The sequence below is a fragment of the Boleophthalmus pectinirostris genome, unplaced genomic scaffold, assembly GCF_026225935.1.
Source record: "Boleophthalmus pectinirostris isolate CB_2022bp ecotype Guang Dong unplaced genomic scaffold, ASM2622593v1 HiC_scaffold_571, whole genome shotgun sequence".
Taxonomy (NCBI): Eukaryota; Metazoa; Chordata; class Actinopteri; order Gobiiformes; family Gobiidae; genus Boleophthalmus; species Boleophthalmus pectinirostris.
The window spans coordinates 5,422-25,000 of record NW_026571438.1 but is presented as its reverse complement, the minus strand read 5'-3'; the positions used below and the strand labels follow the sequence as shown (position 1 = coordinate 25,000).

Sequence of the window (19,579 nt, the reverse complement as noted above, 5' to 3'; positions counted from 1 at the left end):
TTGTTTGTGTTTGAGAACTAATTATAGTGCAGTGCGGATGAACATAGAAAGCTTTTCCATTGACTTTGTGTGTGAACATTCTTCAGCTAAATGTTTGATGAGCTGCAAGCGAGCACTCCAAGCACCTCAGGATTAATTAAAGCCTGTTTGCCACTAGCACAAGACATGTGGTAGACAGCTGTGATGCAAGACCTCTGGGAAAGATTCTCCGCAAAACCACAATCATTAACAGCAAAACCCACAAGTTTTCATCATTTAAAGGTGCATTGTGCAACTTTTCTGGTGGAGGGTTCAACAAATGCTTTTCTCCACAGAGATGTTATTGCTTTGCTATGCCTGTTTATGCCTGTTAACATAGCCATAGAAACAAGCAGGTGACAGAGCCTCCACCAGAAACGTTACACAATGCAACATTTCATTACCATGTCATTGGAATAATAAAACATGACATATTATCCATGGGTTTCAGATGAAATTTTGAAATAACAATTAGCTATTTAAAGCAAAATAATATATCTTTTGAATGGCCAACCATCCTCAAAACAGCACCATATTACAGGAAACTGAAATCCAGGAATAGCTCCTTTATATTGTTCAGGTATTTTGGTGAATTTTCTGATCCCTTTCATTTTTCTCCTACTGACATAGGTGATTGGAGTCTGTCCACGAAACTGTAGGCCTTACAAGGAGTAAACCCTAGATAGTGACTAGTTTGATATCCTATTGATGTATTATTAAGCAGCAATATAAAATTTGAATATGGAAACATACACTGAGGCCCTGCAAATGCTGAAACACTAATGACAGAAAAATAATTTGGAGTAGGGAAGGGGAACTGACTTAAACTGTTACAACTTAAAGACAGGGTGCCTGATTTTCAAACCGTGAAAGGAGGAAGTAGAAGATATTTCAATATGTAACTTACTCTTACAAATTCACAAATTCTTTGGTAGTTCATACTCATAATGTATCTTTTGTCCAATAGCAAAAGTTCTGAATCTCATAAAGCATGATGGAATTAAATCATGAAGCGCACGGGAGGTATTCACAGTATTCATACGAATAGCAAAATTTTCAACAAGATATCAAATATAATCTTGTAATTCTAAGGAGACAAAATGCAGCACTTTGATTTTAAAAATGTAGCCATATACCTAGATCTCCAAAGTGTGCTGCCTCCATGTGGCTGGGCTGTTTCTTGAGGGTAGCGGTGCGTCCCCGGGCAAACGAGTCCATGTTTGCGGAGATGGCGTTGATGGCCACAGGGCTGGGCCCCGCCACGTCGTGGAGGGCATTGTGGTTCTTCAGAGAAGGAGATTGTGGGCTGACGGGTGCTACAGACAGGCAAATGGAGACAAATAAAGATATTACGGTTATATGACATGAAAACACTGACATTTCTTTTTGATCTTTGATGTTCGTAATATTTATTAGTAGTATAATAGTTACTAAAATTTAAGGTATATTTTACTAGAGCAGTGGTTTCCAAAATGTTTTTGTCTCAAGCTTTGTCCCACATTTTGAATATTTAGACAAATAAATGTTGTTATATCAGTGATTTCTAATATATTATTATGTTACTGACGGCAACACTTTTCCTATGAAAAAAAATTCTTAAGAATATACAATATACTGAAATCACCATGAGTGTCCATGTACTCCTACTTAGCGCTTGAATGTATTTTTACAGAATTTACAAAATTACTATTGTTATAATAATTCAGTTTTGATTTAAAATATTGATTTGAAAGAGACTTGTTGTACAGAAAACTAACCATATATTGTGGCCATATTGTTTCCACTAATTATTAACTATTTAAGACAGCAAAAAGACTGGAATCCTGCCATGGTCTTGTTGCCCAGAGAGTGACTGATATGAAAAGCTCTTTTGAGTGCAGATTTTGAAAGAGCTCACAGTGAGTAGACGCCTCAGGGTGAGAGAAAGGCAGTCTTCTACGTTTATTTGACTATGCCCTGTTCATGTTTTTTTAGTAGCTTGAGGTCATAATTTGAGATCATGTGACAAAATGAGTGCGTTATTCACCAACTCACTAAAAGTAATGAACACAATTATTATCTATATGAAGTTAGAGCAGACTTAGACTTAAACAAACTTCACTGATCCACAAGGGAAATTACTTGGACCCAGTAGCTCACGGGTCACAATATATTATAATAACAAATAGCAAAAAATATAAATGGTAATAATAAATTCTAAATAAGTAAAAAGATAGCAAGATAATAGGGGAACGCTCACCTCGGTTCACTTTAGCATCTATCACTTTCTCTGGTTCTTTGGTTTTGGCTGAAAAGAAAGATGAGAGCACTATTGTAAAAAAAAGAAGAATGGCAGTATGAATCACAACATACAATAAAGGGAGGGACGGATGGAGAGGATGGAGAAAGTAGCTGTTTAAAAAGGTAAGGAGGGGGCCAGAAATAGAATCCCTATACAGTTACGTACTGACATCATCAGGACATAGATACTATTGTACTTGGGAATGCCAACATAATTTACAATACATCTGTGTTTATGCTGTCACATCTGCAAGTTACAGATGTCTTAATATATTTATAATTTGATGTAATTGAGGAAACATAGAACTGCAATGATTATCAGGACAATAATGAGTTGTAATAGTTTTAATAACCGTCATCATTATCTGGACTATATAGACTCTAAAGCATATGCCAAAAGACCTTTAATAACAAGGCTTATACCATTATTAAATAAAAATGACAAGTTAAGATAAGTTTTTATTTTCATATTATATCTTAATTGTAAATATTCTCTATCTTGAGGTGTGAAAATCATAATGTACAATAGAAATTATTATGTTACTAGTTGAATAATCAAAAAATAACTGCTGACTAGTCAACTGCAAAAATAATTGTTAGTTGTGGCTGTACAGAAACTGCTCACATCTATGGAAATGGAAAATTCCAAACATGACATACTAACTTTATCATATTGCAAAAACATAAAAATCCTGCCTTTTGAGTAGAAATCTGATCCTATCTGCACAAGAATGCACAAGTTTCCTGTCAGTCGTGAGTGTCCCTATAGATGAGTGAGCTGGACTGAAGCTGTGTTTCCTCATATGGGAGTCCTGCTGTGTCAGCTGCTTCAAACACAAGCTCTACAAAGGAAGGCCACACGTTACTCTCTATTGCCTCCAAGAGTAAATTCTTTTACTGTGCTGATGGGGGATACTCCCTGTGACTCTTGTACCTAAGGTGACCAACTCAAATAGCAGAAAAAGATGGACTAGTTCTTCAGTGCGGTGAGACATAGAGTGACATTTAAGCTCAAATGTAATCAATGCGATGACACCATAGGATTTTTGTCACACAGAGACATTGGAATAGCAGTAGGTGCCTTTCAACATATAACAACAATGAAAGAACGTTCACTCAAAATGTCTTGATTTGGTCACCCTACTGAAGCCACTTTCACAGTTTGATCCTGAATAAACCTTTTAGATCAGTGTAATATAATAGGATAAAAAACAGAGCTACGTGTTTAGATGCAGCAAACTAAATCACAGTTTCTTCTGCTAGCTCTGATGCAGATTCATTCATTCAAGTTAAGAAAGACAAAGTAGCATCTCCATATATAAGCTATAAGAATATACCAGGCTATAACAAATTCAACAGACTTAAAATTGGCTTCTTGATTTGCTATTTAAGCGGAGCCAATGTCTGTATTTTAATATCTCTGCAAGTAGGTGAGATGTGAGAACTGCAAGGCCAGGGCTAAGCTAACAGTCTCGTAGCAGTAGCACTGGCAGCAAAGGCAGAGTTAACATAAACATTACAGTGCCCTTATTGAGTCTGCTGCAATCTGGGGGGTTTTATTTACATCTAAGGACAGATCCGCCGTTGACGTTGCAGCTTTCTCCCATAGAGATGCCTTACCTTTCCTCTTGAAAAACGACATGACGGAAGGCGCTCAGACTCGGGACTTTTTCTCAGCTCAGTGATAACATGCCGTAAAACCACCGGACCCTTCATTCAACTGCATCTGTCCTCCAAACTCCAGGTCCGATCACGGGTTGGTACTTCAGCCCCGTCAGTGCTGTCAAATATGATTTTTCTCTGAATCCAAACCCAGCTCCGCGGCCATATTGTCAATAAACGCCTTACTTCCGGAACAGTGCGGCAGTAGCATTGTGGGAAATGGTGTGTGAAGGAGGATGTAGGCACAAGAGGGCGCAGTTTGGTTGTAGTGTGGCTTGCTGTGATCAGAAAAACGCAAAAAAAAAAGTGGATTAATGAGCACAGATAAATTGTATATTCAACTTAAAGATTTAATTAAACATAAATGAAAATCTACTACTAAAAACAGCATTTAAAGCGCACTATCTGTATGGAAATAAGTCACCAATTCTAGTTACAGGTCAGACCCCACTCATAGTTACCAATTAAAATCCATAATTGAATAACGTCGTATTAGAAAGCTTTAATACTACCCAGTGGGAAAGCAATAGCATCTCCATGGTGGCTGATGCCCCCCACCGGAAAGATCACATGGTGCAGCTTTAAGTATAAACAATACTAGACCTTTCATCTATCTTAATTGCTTATGTCTTATTTATGTTCTACCTTCTCCTGTTTGGAAAGAAAAAATAATTAGCTGTAAATATGCACTAATTGTACATGAAAACATACACAAAAAAGAAAGAAACAGACACCGTACTGTTAAGACTTAAAATATCAGCCTGCCTCATTTCATATTTGTGTGTGGATAAATAAAAAACATATACTCCATCCTTTGCGAGAATATATTTACATATTTATTTCAAAATCACTGTATCTTGTATCAAAAATCTAAATACTTCATTTGGCTATGTGTTATGTTCTGATTGTGATAATCAAACACAGTGCAAGTGTAGAACAGGTAACTGATGAAATGTAAGACAAATTATTTATATTCATTCAAGATATAGTTCAGCCAATAGTGACCAAAATGACTCTGTCTCTGGCATTCGTTATTATACAGGTATTGCATATACTGATTAGGTAATGAATTTTAAGTATTATTTGTTAGCTTAATCGCGTCCGACTGCATGCGTCTCCTTCGGCCTGTCAATGCGGTACACATATTCTGCAGGCATGAAGTAGCCCACATACTCCACAATATCTGGGGTGGTGTCAATGTAGTAGTGCCCTCCTTCTCCGTGATGGCTGAAGATGTGAGTATGCTCAATTCTTAGGTCTAAACCCTGCAAGCACAGTCAACAGTCTCTTACAATGCAATAATCAATATGGCAAGGTAAGCTGCATTCATAGGAGATGTATCAGATGTTTCTTTACTTACTGGGTCTTTGGACACAAGCACTGACTGGCAGATGAGAGGAGCACAGACTTCAAAGTGCTTAAGCCAGTTGTTGACCTCATCATTAGTGTTGAGTGGGCAGGCTGAGAATTCTCTTGGCTACACACAGAAATATAGACAGTAGGATCTTCTTATTTTTTTGTTACAGTTATGGTAACACTTTATAAAAACTACACTCTAATAAGCCACAATAAAGCATGTTGAAAGACTTAATTCATAATGAACAAATGTATTAAGAAAGATTCAGGCTTTGTAACTAATTAATTAATATCCTAACCTTACCTCTTAATCCTAACCCCTTAATTAAGTAGTTACTATGAATCATTCTTAAACAATATGTTTATGATGGCTGTAAAGAGTTAGGTTATTATAACACTATCGATTAGTAATTACCATAATGTGGATTTTAGCTTTCCCTTTTTGTATGACAAACGTTCCTCCAAGAGCCAGGCTTTTGTCAGGATAGTGGTTTTCAAGAGCCTTTCTTAATGCAGTCACAAGGCTTTGATCTCCTGTTCTCTTCTTGGCCAGAACCTCTATGACCTGTAAGGTGAGACAAGAGCTAAGTCACCTATACATCTGTATTTTCTTTGTTAATGTTTATTATTCCTATGGTTTAAAGTTCAGCTATGGCATGATTATTTGGTAGTTTATATGTAACCAACTACACAACTAGTCACAGCTAATACTGACTTGCATTTTCCAGTCTCAGAAAAAAAGTTGTTTACATCAAATAATATTTACCTTCCCAGGTTTCCCCTCACAAGCATACAGGTTTGCCATTAGACCAAAGTGGCAGTCAGAGAATTTGTCGCTATACTTTTCCTGAAGGCACTGGCCATCAACTGGATTGATACAAGAGAAGTAGCTGCCATTAACTGCGGGTCTCCCCTCTGCCTCGGTCAGAACAATTGGCATAAACTGTGGAGGGATACAATAAATGTAATGATAATAAAAATACAATGTGTTTATTGGGCGCCTTTTCAGATGCTCAAGGTTGCCTTACAAGAATAAACAAGTACAAGAAAAGAAAGTTTTAGCTGTTTGTTAATAGACAAAACATTAGTTAATTATTTTTACCTCAGCATTTATTCCAACTACTCTGGAAGCAACAGCCCCTGCACCAAGAAAAAATCCTCCAGGGAGCTCCACTTCTTTTGAAATAACGTTCATGTCATATTCCTGTAACAACACGTATATATAAATTATATAATACTTTACTTACAAACATGAATACTTTAACTGACTTTGTCTCGGGAAACAAACCTTTTCCTTTTTAGCTACAGGGACCAGGTAAGGCACACCACCAACATCTGTGATGCGAGGATTTCCACATAAACCTGAAGGAAGACACACATATTAATACAAGACATAAATCTACCAGTTGCATACGTGTCATATATTGCCAACCATAACTGCTTGTTAGAGGACAGGCTATCCTAAATTAATAGTAATTGATAATTTGGGCTTGATAGAGGGGTACCCTGGGCAGGAAACAGAAAGGGCTCCCTGGTCAGATCTGGACATGCAACCACACTGACTTTAACTTCGGCAAAGTTAGCTTGCAGTCCTGTTTGCAACACTGTAAAGATCAATAAAACACTGAATTACTTCACGGCCAAGTAGAGCAGTGGGAATCTGGATTAAGCAAAGATATAAATTCAATTCTTACCAGCACTAAGTTCTTCTAAAGATGGTACGTGCAGCTGAATTTTCTCAGTGGCACTCATATTTGCCATAGATCTCTGCAGCGTATGTTTTTACAAAAAAAAAAGGGCGAGTGAACTGCGCAGGAACACTTCGATAATGCCAATGTACAGTCTGCAGAGCACAGTCTATGGCACAGATCCACGCACGAATCACATGAATCTAGAACAAAGATAATACCAAAAGACTAAACGTGATCAAGATAGTAAATGCCTCTTTCACTTAGCATAGCATACGCGCTTGACTGAGTTGTGACTGAAATTTCGTTAGATCCTCTATATAATTATGTGACAATATTACATGTGACCTAGACAGAACCCGAAAATGTAAAATATCTTCTTTTTTTTTCCCGGGAGTGTATAAAAAAGCGAAGACGTGATACGTGTATCACTACCAATTTAGTACCCACTTTTCTCTTTGTTTGTTGGTCACATGGCCATGCGTGACGTCCATTCACTTCCTGTATACGCGAAAGGTTCACATGTGCAGTTATTTTTCTGTAGCCTATGCTATTTTATGCCCAGCAAAGAAAACTTATAAATTGTAGTTTAAGATAAATGTTTGCAAGTGTTTCGGACTGTCGTGGGGAAGTTTTTAACTGCACGGTTGAGAATATCTCAACCAGTGAGATACCTAATAATAGTATCATGCTTAAGTCACCCATGTAGTTTTGGGGGTAATAGGTCAAGAAAACATTTGCTGACGTGAAGAACAATAACAAATCGCGTTTATGGACAGCAGTATTATAAATGAAATGGGAATTGGACCTGTTGAAGGTGAAGAAAGGTACGTAGTTGAAGCCTTACCTGTACTAGACTTTTATCTGTATTAGGCTCTTATACCTAACTCAAATGTAGTGCTCACCTGTTGCTTTGTTGTGATATTTTAAAAACATTAACTTGTGTAGTCTGATCATTTGCTGAAGTGAAAGCCGTGTAGTAAATAAAGCCTTAAACTTTATCTTACTTGTAGCTGTCCTATTGTGATGTCTTTTTAACATCATGTGACTTATGTTGTTTTATAGTGATTCTGGAGACAGTGTTTTCCTCACCCAGATACCACAGAACATAATACCTAATGCTGCACGATCACCTCGTCTCAGTCAAAGATCCAAGCCAATATCCCCCAGATTTTTTGAGGCTGGGTCATCATCTAGTAGTGAAGATGAAGGTGGCCCTAGGAGAAGAAAAAGGCACCCACTGCTCCTTAAATACAACTTTCCTTTTCTTAACCAAAAGAAGTCACAGTTGCCTGAAGACAGATCTCTGTCCACAGCCAGAAACCGCACCCTCCATGTAAGAGCACTTATAATGTTGACTAAATGTTGACTACAGACCTATGACTGTTGTGTAATTGCTTTATTTTTCATACAGTATACAGGTATGGCAGGATTTTTTAGTTGTGTTGGTGAGATGTGGCCAAGTGGTCAAAGAAGAGAATCTTTTGAATCAATATTACCAACAGTTGATGCAGACAATGAACAAATAACACCAATAATGGAGTAAGTAAATTAAGTAAACAAAAGGAAACAAATTTGGATTTAAGATAATAAGCGTAAATCTAATAAACATGCTATATTTCAGAGATGATCAGTCAGGTGAAGAGGATGTCAAAATAATTGTAAGTAGTCCATTAACCGTTACAATAAATCTGGTTAATATAAAAATGTAAAATTTGCTTACATGTTTGTTTTTTTTTAGGATAAGAGGCTGTTTGTATACTCAATTAAACCCAAGATAACCAAGAGTTCACAGCCTTGGTTTAAATCTTTGAGAAATAAAATTGCTGAAACTACAAAACCAACCATCTCACAGCAACATTTTGGGACAGAAAAGATGTCACAGTCCGCATCTAAAATGCCTGAAGGTTTGCCAAAGGAAGTATATACAGTTCTGGACAGCAGCAGTGACAGTGATGAAACATTCATTGATGAATCCATCAAACCAAGAAGCCCAGCAAATGATGCACACAATGATACAGTAAATTTAACTCAAGTAAACCAAGTTACAGACCATAGCGATGTGTTGTGCCCATTAGATGAATCAGACATTGAAAGCCAAAGCATTCTGCAAAATAATCCATTGGACATTAGAGGGAGACATTTTGACAATATTTATGATGTGAAAGAGCTGTTGAGCAGTAAGACAAAACAAGGAGATAAAAGACTGGAAGATGAAAATGAAACACTGAATACATCGTTTAGCCAAGAGAGTGTTGATCTTTTTGAAGATTACATTACAAGTTATCAGTCACCTCACCGGCACAAAGCTAATACCCCAAAGAAATCTAACAGCAATGACTTAATAACTGAGAATAATGGAGATACTGCAGAAAAGCTTAATGATGTGGAAAGTGACTTGGAAGCTTCTTCATTGACAGAACTTATGCCTGCAAGTTACAATCAAGAAAATCAAGTAAAAGGACAAAATGTGCCTAAAGATGCTGAGCTGCTACTTTGTACAAATGATAATAATCATGGTGATGGAACTGTACAGAAGAAAAAAGATGATATGGAAAATGCTGAAAAAGAACTATATAGAACTAATTTAGATCCAATGCAAATTGAGAGTAATCTTGAAAAAGAGGTAACAGAACAAAGTCTGCTTGAAGATGCTGTACATAAAAACAAAAAATGTGATGTGGAAAATGATAAAGAACAAAATTGGACTTATTCAGATTCATTGCAAATGGTGAATAATTTAGAAGAAGTAAAAGGACAAAGTCTGCCTGATGTGGACAATGAAAAAACTGAACAAAGTGGGACAAATTTAGGGAATAATCAAGAACAAGAAAAAGAAGTATCAGGACAAAGTCTGCCTGAAGATGCTGAACGACTGTCTTGTCCAAATGTTGATCTTGAAGATAATGGTGATGGTACTGTACACAAGAAGAAAAAACATAAAAAGAAAAAAGGTGATGTGGAAAATGAGGAAATGGAACAAAATTTTACAAATTTACATCCACAACAAATAGTGAGTAATCTAGAAGAATTAAAAGGACAAAGTCTGCCTGAAGATGCTGAACTGCTGTCTTGTCCAATTGTTGACGTTCAAGATAATGGTGATGGTGCTGTACGCAAGAAGAAAAAACATAAAAAGAAAAAAGGTGATGTGGAAAATGAGGAAATTGATCAAAATTTGACTAATTTACATCCACAACAAATAGTGAGTAATCTAAAAGAAGTAAAAGGACAAAATCTGCGTGAAGATGCTGAACTGCTGTCTTGTCCAAATGTTGATCTTGAAGATAATGGTGATGGTACTGTATGCAAGAAGAAAAAACATAAAAAGAAAAAAGGTGATGTGGCAAATGAAGAAACAGAACAAAATGTGACTAATTTAGAATCATTGCAAACAGGGAATAGTCTAGAAAAAGAAGTACCAGGACAAAGTCTGCCTGAAGATACTGAACTGCTGTGTTGTAAAATTGGTGATATTCAAAATAAGAGTGATGGTACTGTACGCAAAAAGAAAAAACATAAAAAGAAAAACGGTGATGTGGAAAATAATAAGGAACAAAATGGGACTTATTTAGATCCACTGCAAATAGAGAATATTGGAGAATCACATAATAACACTATAGTGGACAAAACGGTGTCTAATATGAGTGATCGCAAAAGAAAACTTAAAAAGAAGCGAAAGGCAGCCCGTGATTGTGATGATGAATTTGCTCTAAAAGAATTCCAACTTACCACCTCATCTGGATTAGTTGAGAGTCAAGAAATTTCCATGCTTGTAAACAATGATGATATTGATGCAGACCGCTTAGCAATACAAGATGATGAACCAGTGTCTATTAGGAAAAAGAAAAAGAAAAAAAAGCATGTTTCATCTGCTGAAAAAGAACAAAATGGGACTTATTTAGATCCCATGCAAATTGTGAATAATGGAAATTTAGATGACATCATTGCAGTGGACAAAATTGTGTCAGACATGAGTGATAACGAAAGAAGACATAAAAATAAGCGAAAGGCAGTCTCTGATGAGGATTTACCTTTGAAAAAATCTCCACTTCATAACACAGACAAAAAGAGCTCATCTGATTTAGTTAGGTATGGTAAAAATTCTGAACTTGTAAATAATGACAATACTGATACAGACTGCTTATTAATACAAGGTGATGAGTCTGTGAAAAAGAAAAAGAAAAGGAAGGTTCACCCTATGGCAGAAAGAGTGGAAAATGTTACTCTAAGTGTTTCACTGTCTGGAGAGGGTCATGGGTCAGACGGACTTGACATCAGCACATATTATATTGAATCAGCAGAAAATTATACATGTTTACAAGAGACTGAATTGGGTAACAAAGTAAAAAAGAAGAAAAAGAAGAATAGGAATGGTGAACTTAACAATTTAGACCCAAATGCTAAAGTCATGGAAAACCCAGAAATGAATGAATGTAATAAAGGCAGTGATTGTGACAACACTGAAGTGAACCAACCTCCCAATGATGAAGGTGATCGTCTCAAGAAGAAGAAGAAGAAAAAGAAAACCTCTCAAAGTGAACACTGTCAAACTGGCATGGGAAAAACAACAGCTGAGGGAGTAAACGAGGGTGCTATACTAAGCACAAAAGAATCTGAATGCCCAGAAAGAAAAAAGAGAGATAAAAAGAGACAGCTTTGTGATGGTGAGAGTATAGTTGTGGAGACTTCAGAAGAGACTGAGCTAGAGCAAAGTACAGTGAAAAGAAAAAAGCATAAGAGATGTTTTAAAGACCATGAACAAACCGTCTCCACTCCATTACATGTTGAAATATCGCCCTCTTCATGTAAACTGGAGAAAAACGGCCAGACAAAGGTCAAAAAAAGACTGCATAATCCCAATGAGACATTTTTTGATATACGTTAAATCAGAATTGTATTTTGTGAACTATTTTTAGGTCTACATATTGTTTTGTATGAAAGCATTTTTTTGCTCAACGATTTGGTGTTGAATTTTTTTAGAAATACAATGTGTCGTATGACCAGCCCTCTGACTCCTGACTACATTAATCAATCAAAAAATATTACCAATTGTATGTTTCTAAATGGGAAATTAATTATATGTTCCTTTTAGGAACCTTAATGGGCAATAGAATGTATACATACAAATTATGTTCTCATACTATTTACTTCTTTGTAACCACTCAACAATTTACTATTACTATTCTGTGGATATTCTGTTTAGATGCATTCTTGTTCATATAAAGAACCATTTTAATTTAATGTCAATGTTTTGTTTCGATACTGTTACAGCCAAATGCCATTAGTTCTAACAACAGTATTCATATACTCTATTTTTGTGAGTACAATTGGTGCCTCGTTGACTAGTTTCAACTCGGTGCATTTTACGCACGCTCTCTGCTCTTAACCCCACAGGCGCGTTATTACGTAAGCGCACGCTCAGCCAGTAAGCAGAGCCAGTTCTGTGAGCTCAGAGTGGAAAGTTTACCTCTGCTGTGCTTTGTGTCCCTCATTTGTGCACAGTGTCCTTAGACTCTGTGGGGTCTGTATATGTCCAGCCATGTCGTCTTATAACAACAATAGCGTGCGTCTTAACGCAGCCACGAAAGTGGCTGTTTTTGGAGGGACGCACGGGAACGAGATGTCAGGTGTAACTCTCGTGAACCTGTGGATGAAGAACAGCAACGAGATCCAGAGGAAAGGTGTAGAGACCAAACCGTTTATAACGAACCCAAAGGCTGTGGAGAAATGTACCCGATACGTGGACACGGATCTGAACCGTGCATTCACTGCGGAGAACCTCAGGTAAACACCGCTGCCTTTGACGTGGCTTTGACACGAACAGCTGGTTGTTTACGGCTCTCTTGTACTTCGTGTACCTTTACAATAGACTATGGGTATGTTTCCACTAAGACGAATAAAACAGCCTTTGTTTTGCGTGAGATTCAGATGGTGACAGTGCACACATTCCTTTTGTTTTTTGGCATTTCTGTTTTGAAGCTTGATGGGTCATGCAAGGAGACGCTCAATGACAGTGGCTGCTTTGCAGAAGTCTCGGGAACTCATTTCTTATCACGTTTTTCATCATCGCTAATAAAACATGTTTCATTAACCAGATGTTGTCGGTGTCCTGTCGTCAGGTTTGCGTCCAGAGGTTAGTGCGTCTATAACATATCAATAACATCCGCCATATGCCGTCTACAGCCTGTGTTTACATCAGCCGTGTCCCCCTTTCCTTGTACCCCCTTCTTTCTGTGCTTCTATTCCTCCGTGTGTTTCTGCCAATGAGTGGCGAGCAGCGCGTCCCTCCTCCAACTGTCTCCGGGCCATGTGAAAACGTGAGCGAAACGTGATCGAGCTCTGGATCATTGAAGACGCTGGGAGTTTTGTCCCCAATTCGCTGCGCTGTTGCAAATAATGCCTTGTGTGGTCATGTAAGATACAGTGGAAGACACACAAGTAGGCTAGTCTAGTAACATAACTGGATAATAACAGCAGCCCTCCCCCACTGGTTCACACATTATTGAAGAAGACTGCCACAGACGGCTGTAAATTGTAATATGTCTGTGGGGTGATTTACCTATGTTGGGCACTGTGACTGCTTTACTTGGCCTATTAGACAATAGAGTTCTCAATTTAAGAGTTCCCACATATTTAGTAGGCCAGTTATAAATGTACACTTGCACAAAATCTTTATTCTCAGATTGTACTGCAATTTGTAAATGACAAATTATTTGAATCTTTATCACAATAACAGTAAATCATCTTCTGGATTTGTTTTCTGTTTAGCACAGATTACAACTGCTAATAGGCACATTACTTTGGGTTAGGGTTTCATTGAGTTACAAGGATTTATATGACTCGTTAGTTGATAATTCTTAAAACAACTTGACCTTGCACAAATATTAGTTGGCAGTTCAGCTGACCCCTGCTGACCTTCGCGCACTCTTAACTGCATGTAAGAAGATTAGTCTTTGACAACCCTCTCTAAAAGCTGCACACGCTTTGGACCAAAATAGGCACATTTACTTGAAGTGTTGAAGAACACTTTATCAAACGACAAACACACACTCAAACACACAACATAGGCCTACATGTTTAGTGCACAGTGCTACAAACAATAGTGGAAAGGCTCAAAATGGGGTCCAAAGAGGACTGCTCTGGAGACAATATGGGCCGGACAGAGGCTGGTGCCCTGTAGTTTGGAGAATGTCCCAGATTGGGCACATTCATGGATAGCTCTTGTTTTTGGCAGTTGACACATATAGTTAAACTGCTACACAGTCTTGGTGTTCAAAGGTTGAATTTTCACATTCTGCATAATAATTGACATGTTTGGTTAATCTTTCAGGCCTTTGTTTTTACTCACTTCCCTTCTATATGTAATTCTAGTGCCCCTGGTGGAGAGTCTCTCCCCTATGAAGTATGTAGAGCCCAAGAAATCAACAAAATGTTTGGCCCCAAGGGAAGTCCAGATGCCTATGATGTAATCTTTGACCTCCACAACACCACTTCCAACATGGGCTGCACCCTGATCCTGGAGAGCTCCAAAGACCACTTCAATCTCCAGATGATGAACTATATCAAGGTTAGAATAAGAGACAACTCAGCAGCTATGAACACAGGCAGAAAGGCAATCAATTAACAGAATTATGAGTTCAACTCTGGTAACATGATGTACTGGCACATAATATATTGGTATTGGGAGTTTTCCTATAAGACAACTTTCCAGAAAATAACCATAATCTACATGTGACAAAATGTAGATGAAGTACTTCTGTCATGTAAGTAATATGAATATAGATTTGAAACAGATCTTTTAGCTCGGTGTTATAAATCCATCAGGATCACACAAAATTAATAGACTGGTATATTGATTCAAATACTGATCAGTGGTGCATTCTGTATCTTTGTCTTTATTTTAGTTTAGATTAGATTAGATTGCAAAAAAAAAAAAAAAAAAAAAAAAAACTTCAGAAAAGGGTTGTTTTTTACATTAATTCATGCATTAAACAATTAACATTTGTTCCAAAACTGATTTAAACAAAGAGGGTAACTTAATCCAGAACATTATTCTTACCATGGCAATGTACAATTTACATTGGGATGAAGATTGTGCAGCATGTTCAACAAAGCATTAACTTAAAGTAGATTCATGCCAACAGCAAATATTATGTAAGGTGTTGCCATGTTTGTTGCATAAGATTCAAAATGTACATTTGTGTTAGTGCATTCAACCCAGAAGAATTGAAAGCACTCTGTGACCTTCTGTTTTTCCTATTTATGCATCATGTTGTTTGGTTTGTGTTTGACCTTGCAGAAAGCGCTTGCACCAGCCAGTTGTCTAGTCCTTCTCAATGAACATCCTCTTTTAAAATATTCCACTTCACGCTCTGTGGCTAAGCACCCTGTTGGTAAGTTTTGAACCTGTGGATATCTTATAAATCAAATGAAATGTATCTGATCTTGTTCATATTACCATTGCAGGTCTAGAAGTAGGCCCACAACCTCAAGGGGTTCTCAGAAGTAACATCTTTGATTCTATGAGAGTGATCATAAAGCATGCATTGGACTTCATTGAGCTGTTTAATGAAGGTAAGATTTCCTGTTTTTAACATAACTGGTTAAACAGACTTGTGAAACGGGCTCTTGCATATGGGGCACAACAACACCATCCTTTGTTCTTGTGTTAGTACTGAGTTTAAATATGTACTAGTATATCAAGAGATTTATTTTTTTTAAAAAAAATGTACAGCTTTACTAAAAGAAAATACCATATATTACTTATTATCAATCTATGATACATCCTGTTCCCAAACTATCACCAGTTCAGGGTTTTATAAGTTAAGTTCATTGATCAAGTTAAATGGTCAGTGTTCGGTTTCAGACATCTTGACATCATATTCAACATTCTATATGATTAATATAAATAGTGGGTAATACTGTTCATTTTTGTATTAATGTGATGAGTTGAAGTGTCTTGTAGTCACTAATAAAATGTCATGGTTCAGCATTTACAGATGTTCCTTTACCACAACATTAGCAGGCAGATAATGATCAATCATCGTATTCTCATATTCATCACATTCATATTCTAGTTTAGAGCCACCAATATCAAGAAGGCTTTACCAAGTGCTGAAGTAATGTTTTCCACATTGTGATTTGAAGCACCTGTTTTGTATATTAAGACTCAGTTAATTTTGCATTCTTATTGATATGGCATTACTGATATATTTGTAATATATTGTCCAAAGTACCATCCTGAGCCAGTACTATTAATTAAAGAGCTAATCTGTCCCTTTCCCATCAGTCACTTTCACACATACATATAGCTTCTAGCACTGATTCATCCAGTTGTGCTGTAGCAGCTGTAGCTCTCTAAATTCATTATCATCTTTGCCTGACCCGCAGCGTGCACCACAATCAGCTTATAAAGGCGTGAGGCTCAGGCTTCCTCGTTACGTAAGCAGACAGCCTGTGCCAAGTGAGGAGGGCAGACTGCCTTTCACCATGTCCCTGTGTTCAATGGACTGCTTGTTGTGCCAATGGTGTGGTAATGTTGTGACGTGCATGGGGCCACACTGGTGCAGGCAAAGTGATGAATCGCTCTTTCAAGCTGACAAGAACAATTTATTTGTTTTTTAGAGATCAAACTGACCATCTCTATGGTGTCCACAAAAAGTGGTGTTTCAGTTTGTATGCATCTTGAATACTAATAAAACCCTGAGAGATGGTGCTGAATACAGTTCCTTTAAACTTCAAATTACTCAATGTTCTCTGCCAACTTGACTTCTTGTTCTCTACATTTCCAAGTTGAAACAGACCAAGTACATAAACAAGCATTATGCAATGCCTTATGCATTGGTAATAGATTATGCATTGTGCATAATGATATTATGCATACATGTCTACTGTGCTAACTGGCATAATGAGAAGTAGTTAGCAGGATCACTATATATAGATACTTTAGCATTTTGAAATTACTACATTAAAATAAACACTGATTTGCATACCATCAGGGTATAATGAACAATACTGTGCAAAAGCCTTAGAAAGGTTTAATTCAAGTAAATAAGATACAGTACAATTTGTTATAGCTTATTGTACAACCTGACTCTTTCTACTGACCCATCCTCCTCTTAACTGCTGCACAAAGCATACTCAGTGTATTTAATTAGCTTCTCTGGGATAAATATAGTTGTTTGATTGCTTGACTCATACAGTATGCACTATCATTCTGGACTTATAATAGCTTTCTTGTGAGTAACCTTCACCTTACTGAGAGATGTGAAAAGATGGCCTCTGTCTGTCTTTGAACATTTATGAACCAGAGATCCGTTTTACATATATTTGGTGTTGTGCATTATGCAGGTGTAGAGTTTCCCCCATGCACTGTAGAGGTCTTTCGGGTTTTGGAGAGGGTTGACTATCCCAGAGATGCCAATGGAAACATCATTGCCATGGTGCACCCTAACCTCCAGGTAAGTACATAAGATTATTCATTCACTGTTATTAAAGATAAACTCAAACACAGAACAGGACCAAAACCAGGTCTATATTAGGGCTTAACTGGGTTTTGACTAGGACCAAAACAGAATAATTATGACTGCACCCTGAAAGCCCTTTGATTAGCAGCCTGAATTATGTTTCACTTGTGTAACCTAGTTTTTCTCTTTATGGTTGTTTTCAGGATTGTGACTGGGAGCCACTGAATCCTGGTGACCCCATGTTCCAGACATTTGATGGGAAGACAATCCACTACCAAGGTCCTGGGACAGTCTACCCCACTTTTATCAATGAAGCTGCCTATTATGAAAAACAACAAGCTTTCGTCACCACAAAGAGAGAAACACTGGTTGCTAGTGCTGTCAAAAAGTCGTAAATATATTTAAACTCTATACTGCTAACTGGAATCACAAAAGGTTAGCTAACATTATAACTATATATAGGTACTTTTGCACTTTGAAATCACTTGTAATGATAGCCACAACATCCATAGAAACACTGATTTGTATACATTTACTGTGAAATGAACAGTGCTGTGCAAAAGTTTTAGAAAGGTCCAATTCAATTATTAAGTTTATAAGATAATTTATAAAAATTAAAGGTGCATTACGTAACTTTTCTGGTGGAGGGTCTGTCAAATGCTTTTCTCTGTGGAGATGTTATTACTTTGTCTGGAATGTTTCACATTATGGCATTAAACCTATCTTTTTTCATGGAGACCAATCCAAGTTACAGGTTAGATCTATGGTGAAGCAACCCCCCTCAGTCAGAATTCCTGTTTCTTTCTTCTTCTTTTTTTTTTTTTTTAGGTATTTTTGAGCTATAAAACCACCATTAGAGCTGTTTAATGTCATACTGTGGAACATTCCAGGCAGAGCAATGACATATCCATAGAAACAAGCAGGTGACGGACTCTGAACCAAAAAGTTACATAGTGCACCTTTAATTTTAAGATAAACATAATAGACAAAAGAGAAAAGAAGATGTGGTATAGGTGCTACCAATGGCACATGGGCTGCCATATATAACACTCCAACCTGTTTAAAGTGGTCTAGAAGCTTTGCCAAGAAATACAGATGGTTACTCATTAAAGGACCTTTTTACACCTCACTAAAACCTTTACACAGTACTTAATATGAATTAACTATGCAAAAAATATGTGTTGAGTTTTGCTTATAGAGCCACTGTGAAGACTACTGTAATGTCACGGTACATATTATTTGAAATATACCTGCCATAGTAACTCACCTTTGCAGCATTTACACTGTACATTACACTGTATGTTACCAACTCAGGAAGGTTATAGTGGAACATTACCTGATATGTTTTGATCCCAGTGGTTTGTCCCTGGAAGTGTGGGTGTGGTGTGGCCTTGATACTTCCTACCTGTAAGTCCACTGGTGGCGTAGTCTTTGGTGCTGTCCTCTTGTTGCCTTATATAAGAGATTTATGTGAAGATTTGCACAATTAGTGTTGATAAAATATTTTGATAAGAAATGGCATATGTCTTGTGTGATGAAGCTTAAATAATGTTTTATAATAGTGATATACTATGTGTTTTATATACTTGTGTGTCCATAACAAGGGTATCATTGAAAATGTGTATTCTTTGTATGTTTGTTAAACTATTGTACCTCCATGTGCTTTTAGAGTCATTCGCTTCCTTTTTATAATCCATTCCGTCATACATGACTTACAAATCTTGTAAAAATACACAATCAATAAAAGACAGCATAACGTGCGCTTGTGTTGTTGTTGTACTTTCCACCACAGACACTAGATGGCAGCAAACATAAACTTATCGCAAAACTCCACGTCTAGATAAATTAATTCTAGATGAACTGCGAAGTGTAACCTGTTTAACTGGACCACTCAGATGGTATATTTTTGGCTACCAAAATATGGAAATATATGTATATGCCTCTCTAACTGGTACCATACATCAATGAGATGCTTCTTTAGTAGTCTTTTTTATTAGAAACAATATTTGCTGTTGAAAAATGTACAAAAAACATTAAACTGCCTAAATAAGCCTTAATTCATATGTTTATAATCCTATAATCCCTAATGCACACATTTTAGCCTTA

The 19,579-nt window shown here is 37.0% G+C and overlaps 4 protein-coding genes across 5 annotated transcripts; 2 read left to right on the top strand and 2 right to left on the bottom strand.

Moving 5' to 3' along the window:
* Positions 1–1,154: 1,154 nt before the first annotated feature.
* LOC129411688 (A-kinase anchor protein 10, mitochondrial-like) lies at positions 1,155–4,199 on the bottom strand (the record flags this gene model as incomplete). Its single annotated transcript, XM_055163206.1, has 3 exons — positions 3,919–4,199; positions 2,258–2,305; positions 1,155–1,334 (listed from the first exon to the last, which is right to left on the bottom strand). Coding segments are annotated over exons 1-3 (250 nt in total), but the record flags the coding sequence as incomplete, so codon positions are not given.
* Positions 4,200–4,770: 571 nt separating this feature from the next.
* On the bottom strand, positions 4,771–7,212 carry cunh11orf54 (chromosome unknown C11orf54 homolog). Of its 2 annotated transcripts, none has more exons than XM_020930285.2 (8): positions 7,011–7,212; positions 6,822–6,920; positions 6,605–6,678; positions 6,419–6,520; positions 6,083–6,259; positions 5,732–5,881; positions 5,321–5,437; positions 4,771–5,225 (listed from the first exon to the last, which is right to left on the bottom strand). In XM_020930285.2, the coding sequence occupies exons 1-8, from the start codon at positions 7,075–7,077 to the stop codon at positions 5,052–5,054; spliced, it is 960 nt and encodes a 319-aa protein (XP_020785944.2). In that variant the 5' UTR covers positions 7,078–7,212; the 3' UTR covers positions 4,771–5,051. The 2 variants fall into 2 exon arrangements, with proteins under 2 accessions (XP_020785944.2, XP_055019180.1); XM_055163205.1 differs by having other exon boundaries at positions 6,749–6,920; positions 7,011–7,061.
* A 248-nt stretch (positions 7,213–7,460) lies between these two features.
* pho (phoenix) lies at positions 7,461–12,158 on the top strand. Its single transcript, XM_055163204.1, has 5 exons — positions 7,461–7,831; positions 8,070–8,340; positions 8,419–8,546; positions 8,629–8,665; positions 8,746–12,158. Exons 1-5 carry the CDS (start codon positions 7,776–7,778, stop codon positions 11,890–11,892), a joined length of 3,639 nt encoding a protein of 1,212 aa, XP_055019179.1. The 5' UTR covers positions 7,461–7,775; the 3' UTR covers positions 11,893–12,158.
* Positions 12,159–12,437: 279 nt separating this feature from the next.
* On the top strand, positions 12,438–19,233 carry aspa (aspartoacylase). The gene is made up of 6 exons (XM_020930308.2): positions 12,438–12,791; positions 14,379–14,574; positions 15,307–15,400; positions 15,474–15,581; positions 17,358–17,467; positions 17,677–19,233. The coding sequence occupies exons 1-6, from the start codon at positions 12,547–12,549 to the stop codon at positions 17,866–17,868; spliced, it is 945 nt and encodes a 314-aa protein (XP_020785967.1). The 5' UTR covers positions 12,438–12,546; the 3' UTR covers positions 17,869–19,233.
* The last annotated feature ends 346 nt before the right edge of the window (positions 19,234–19,579 follow it).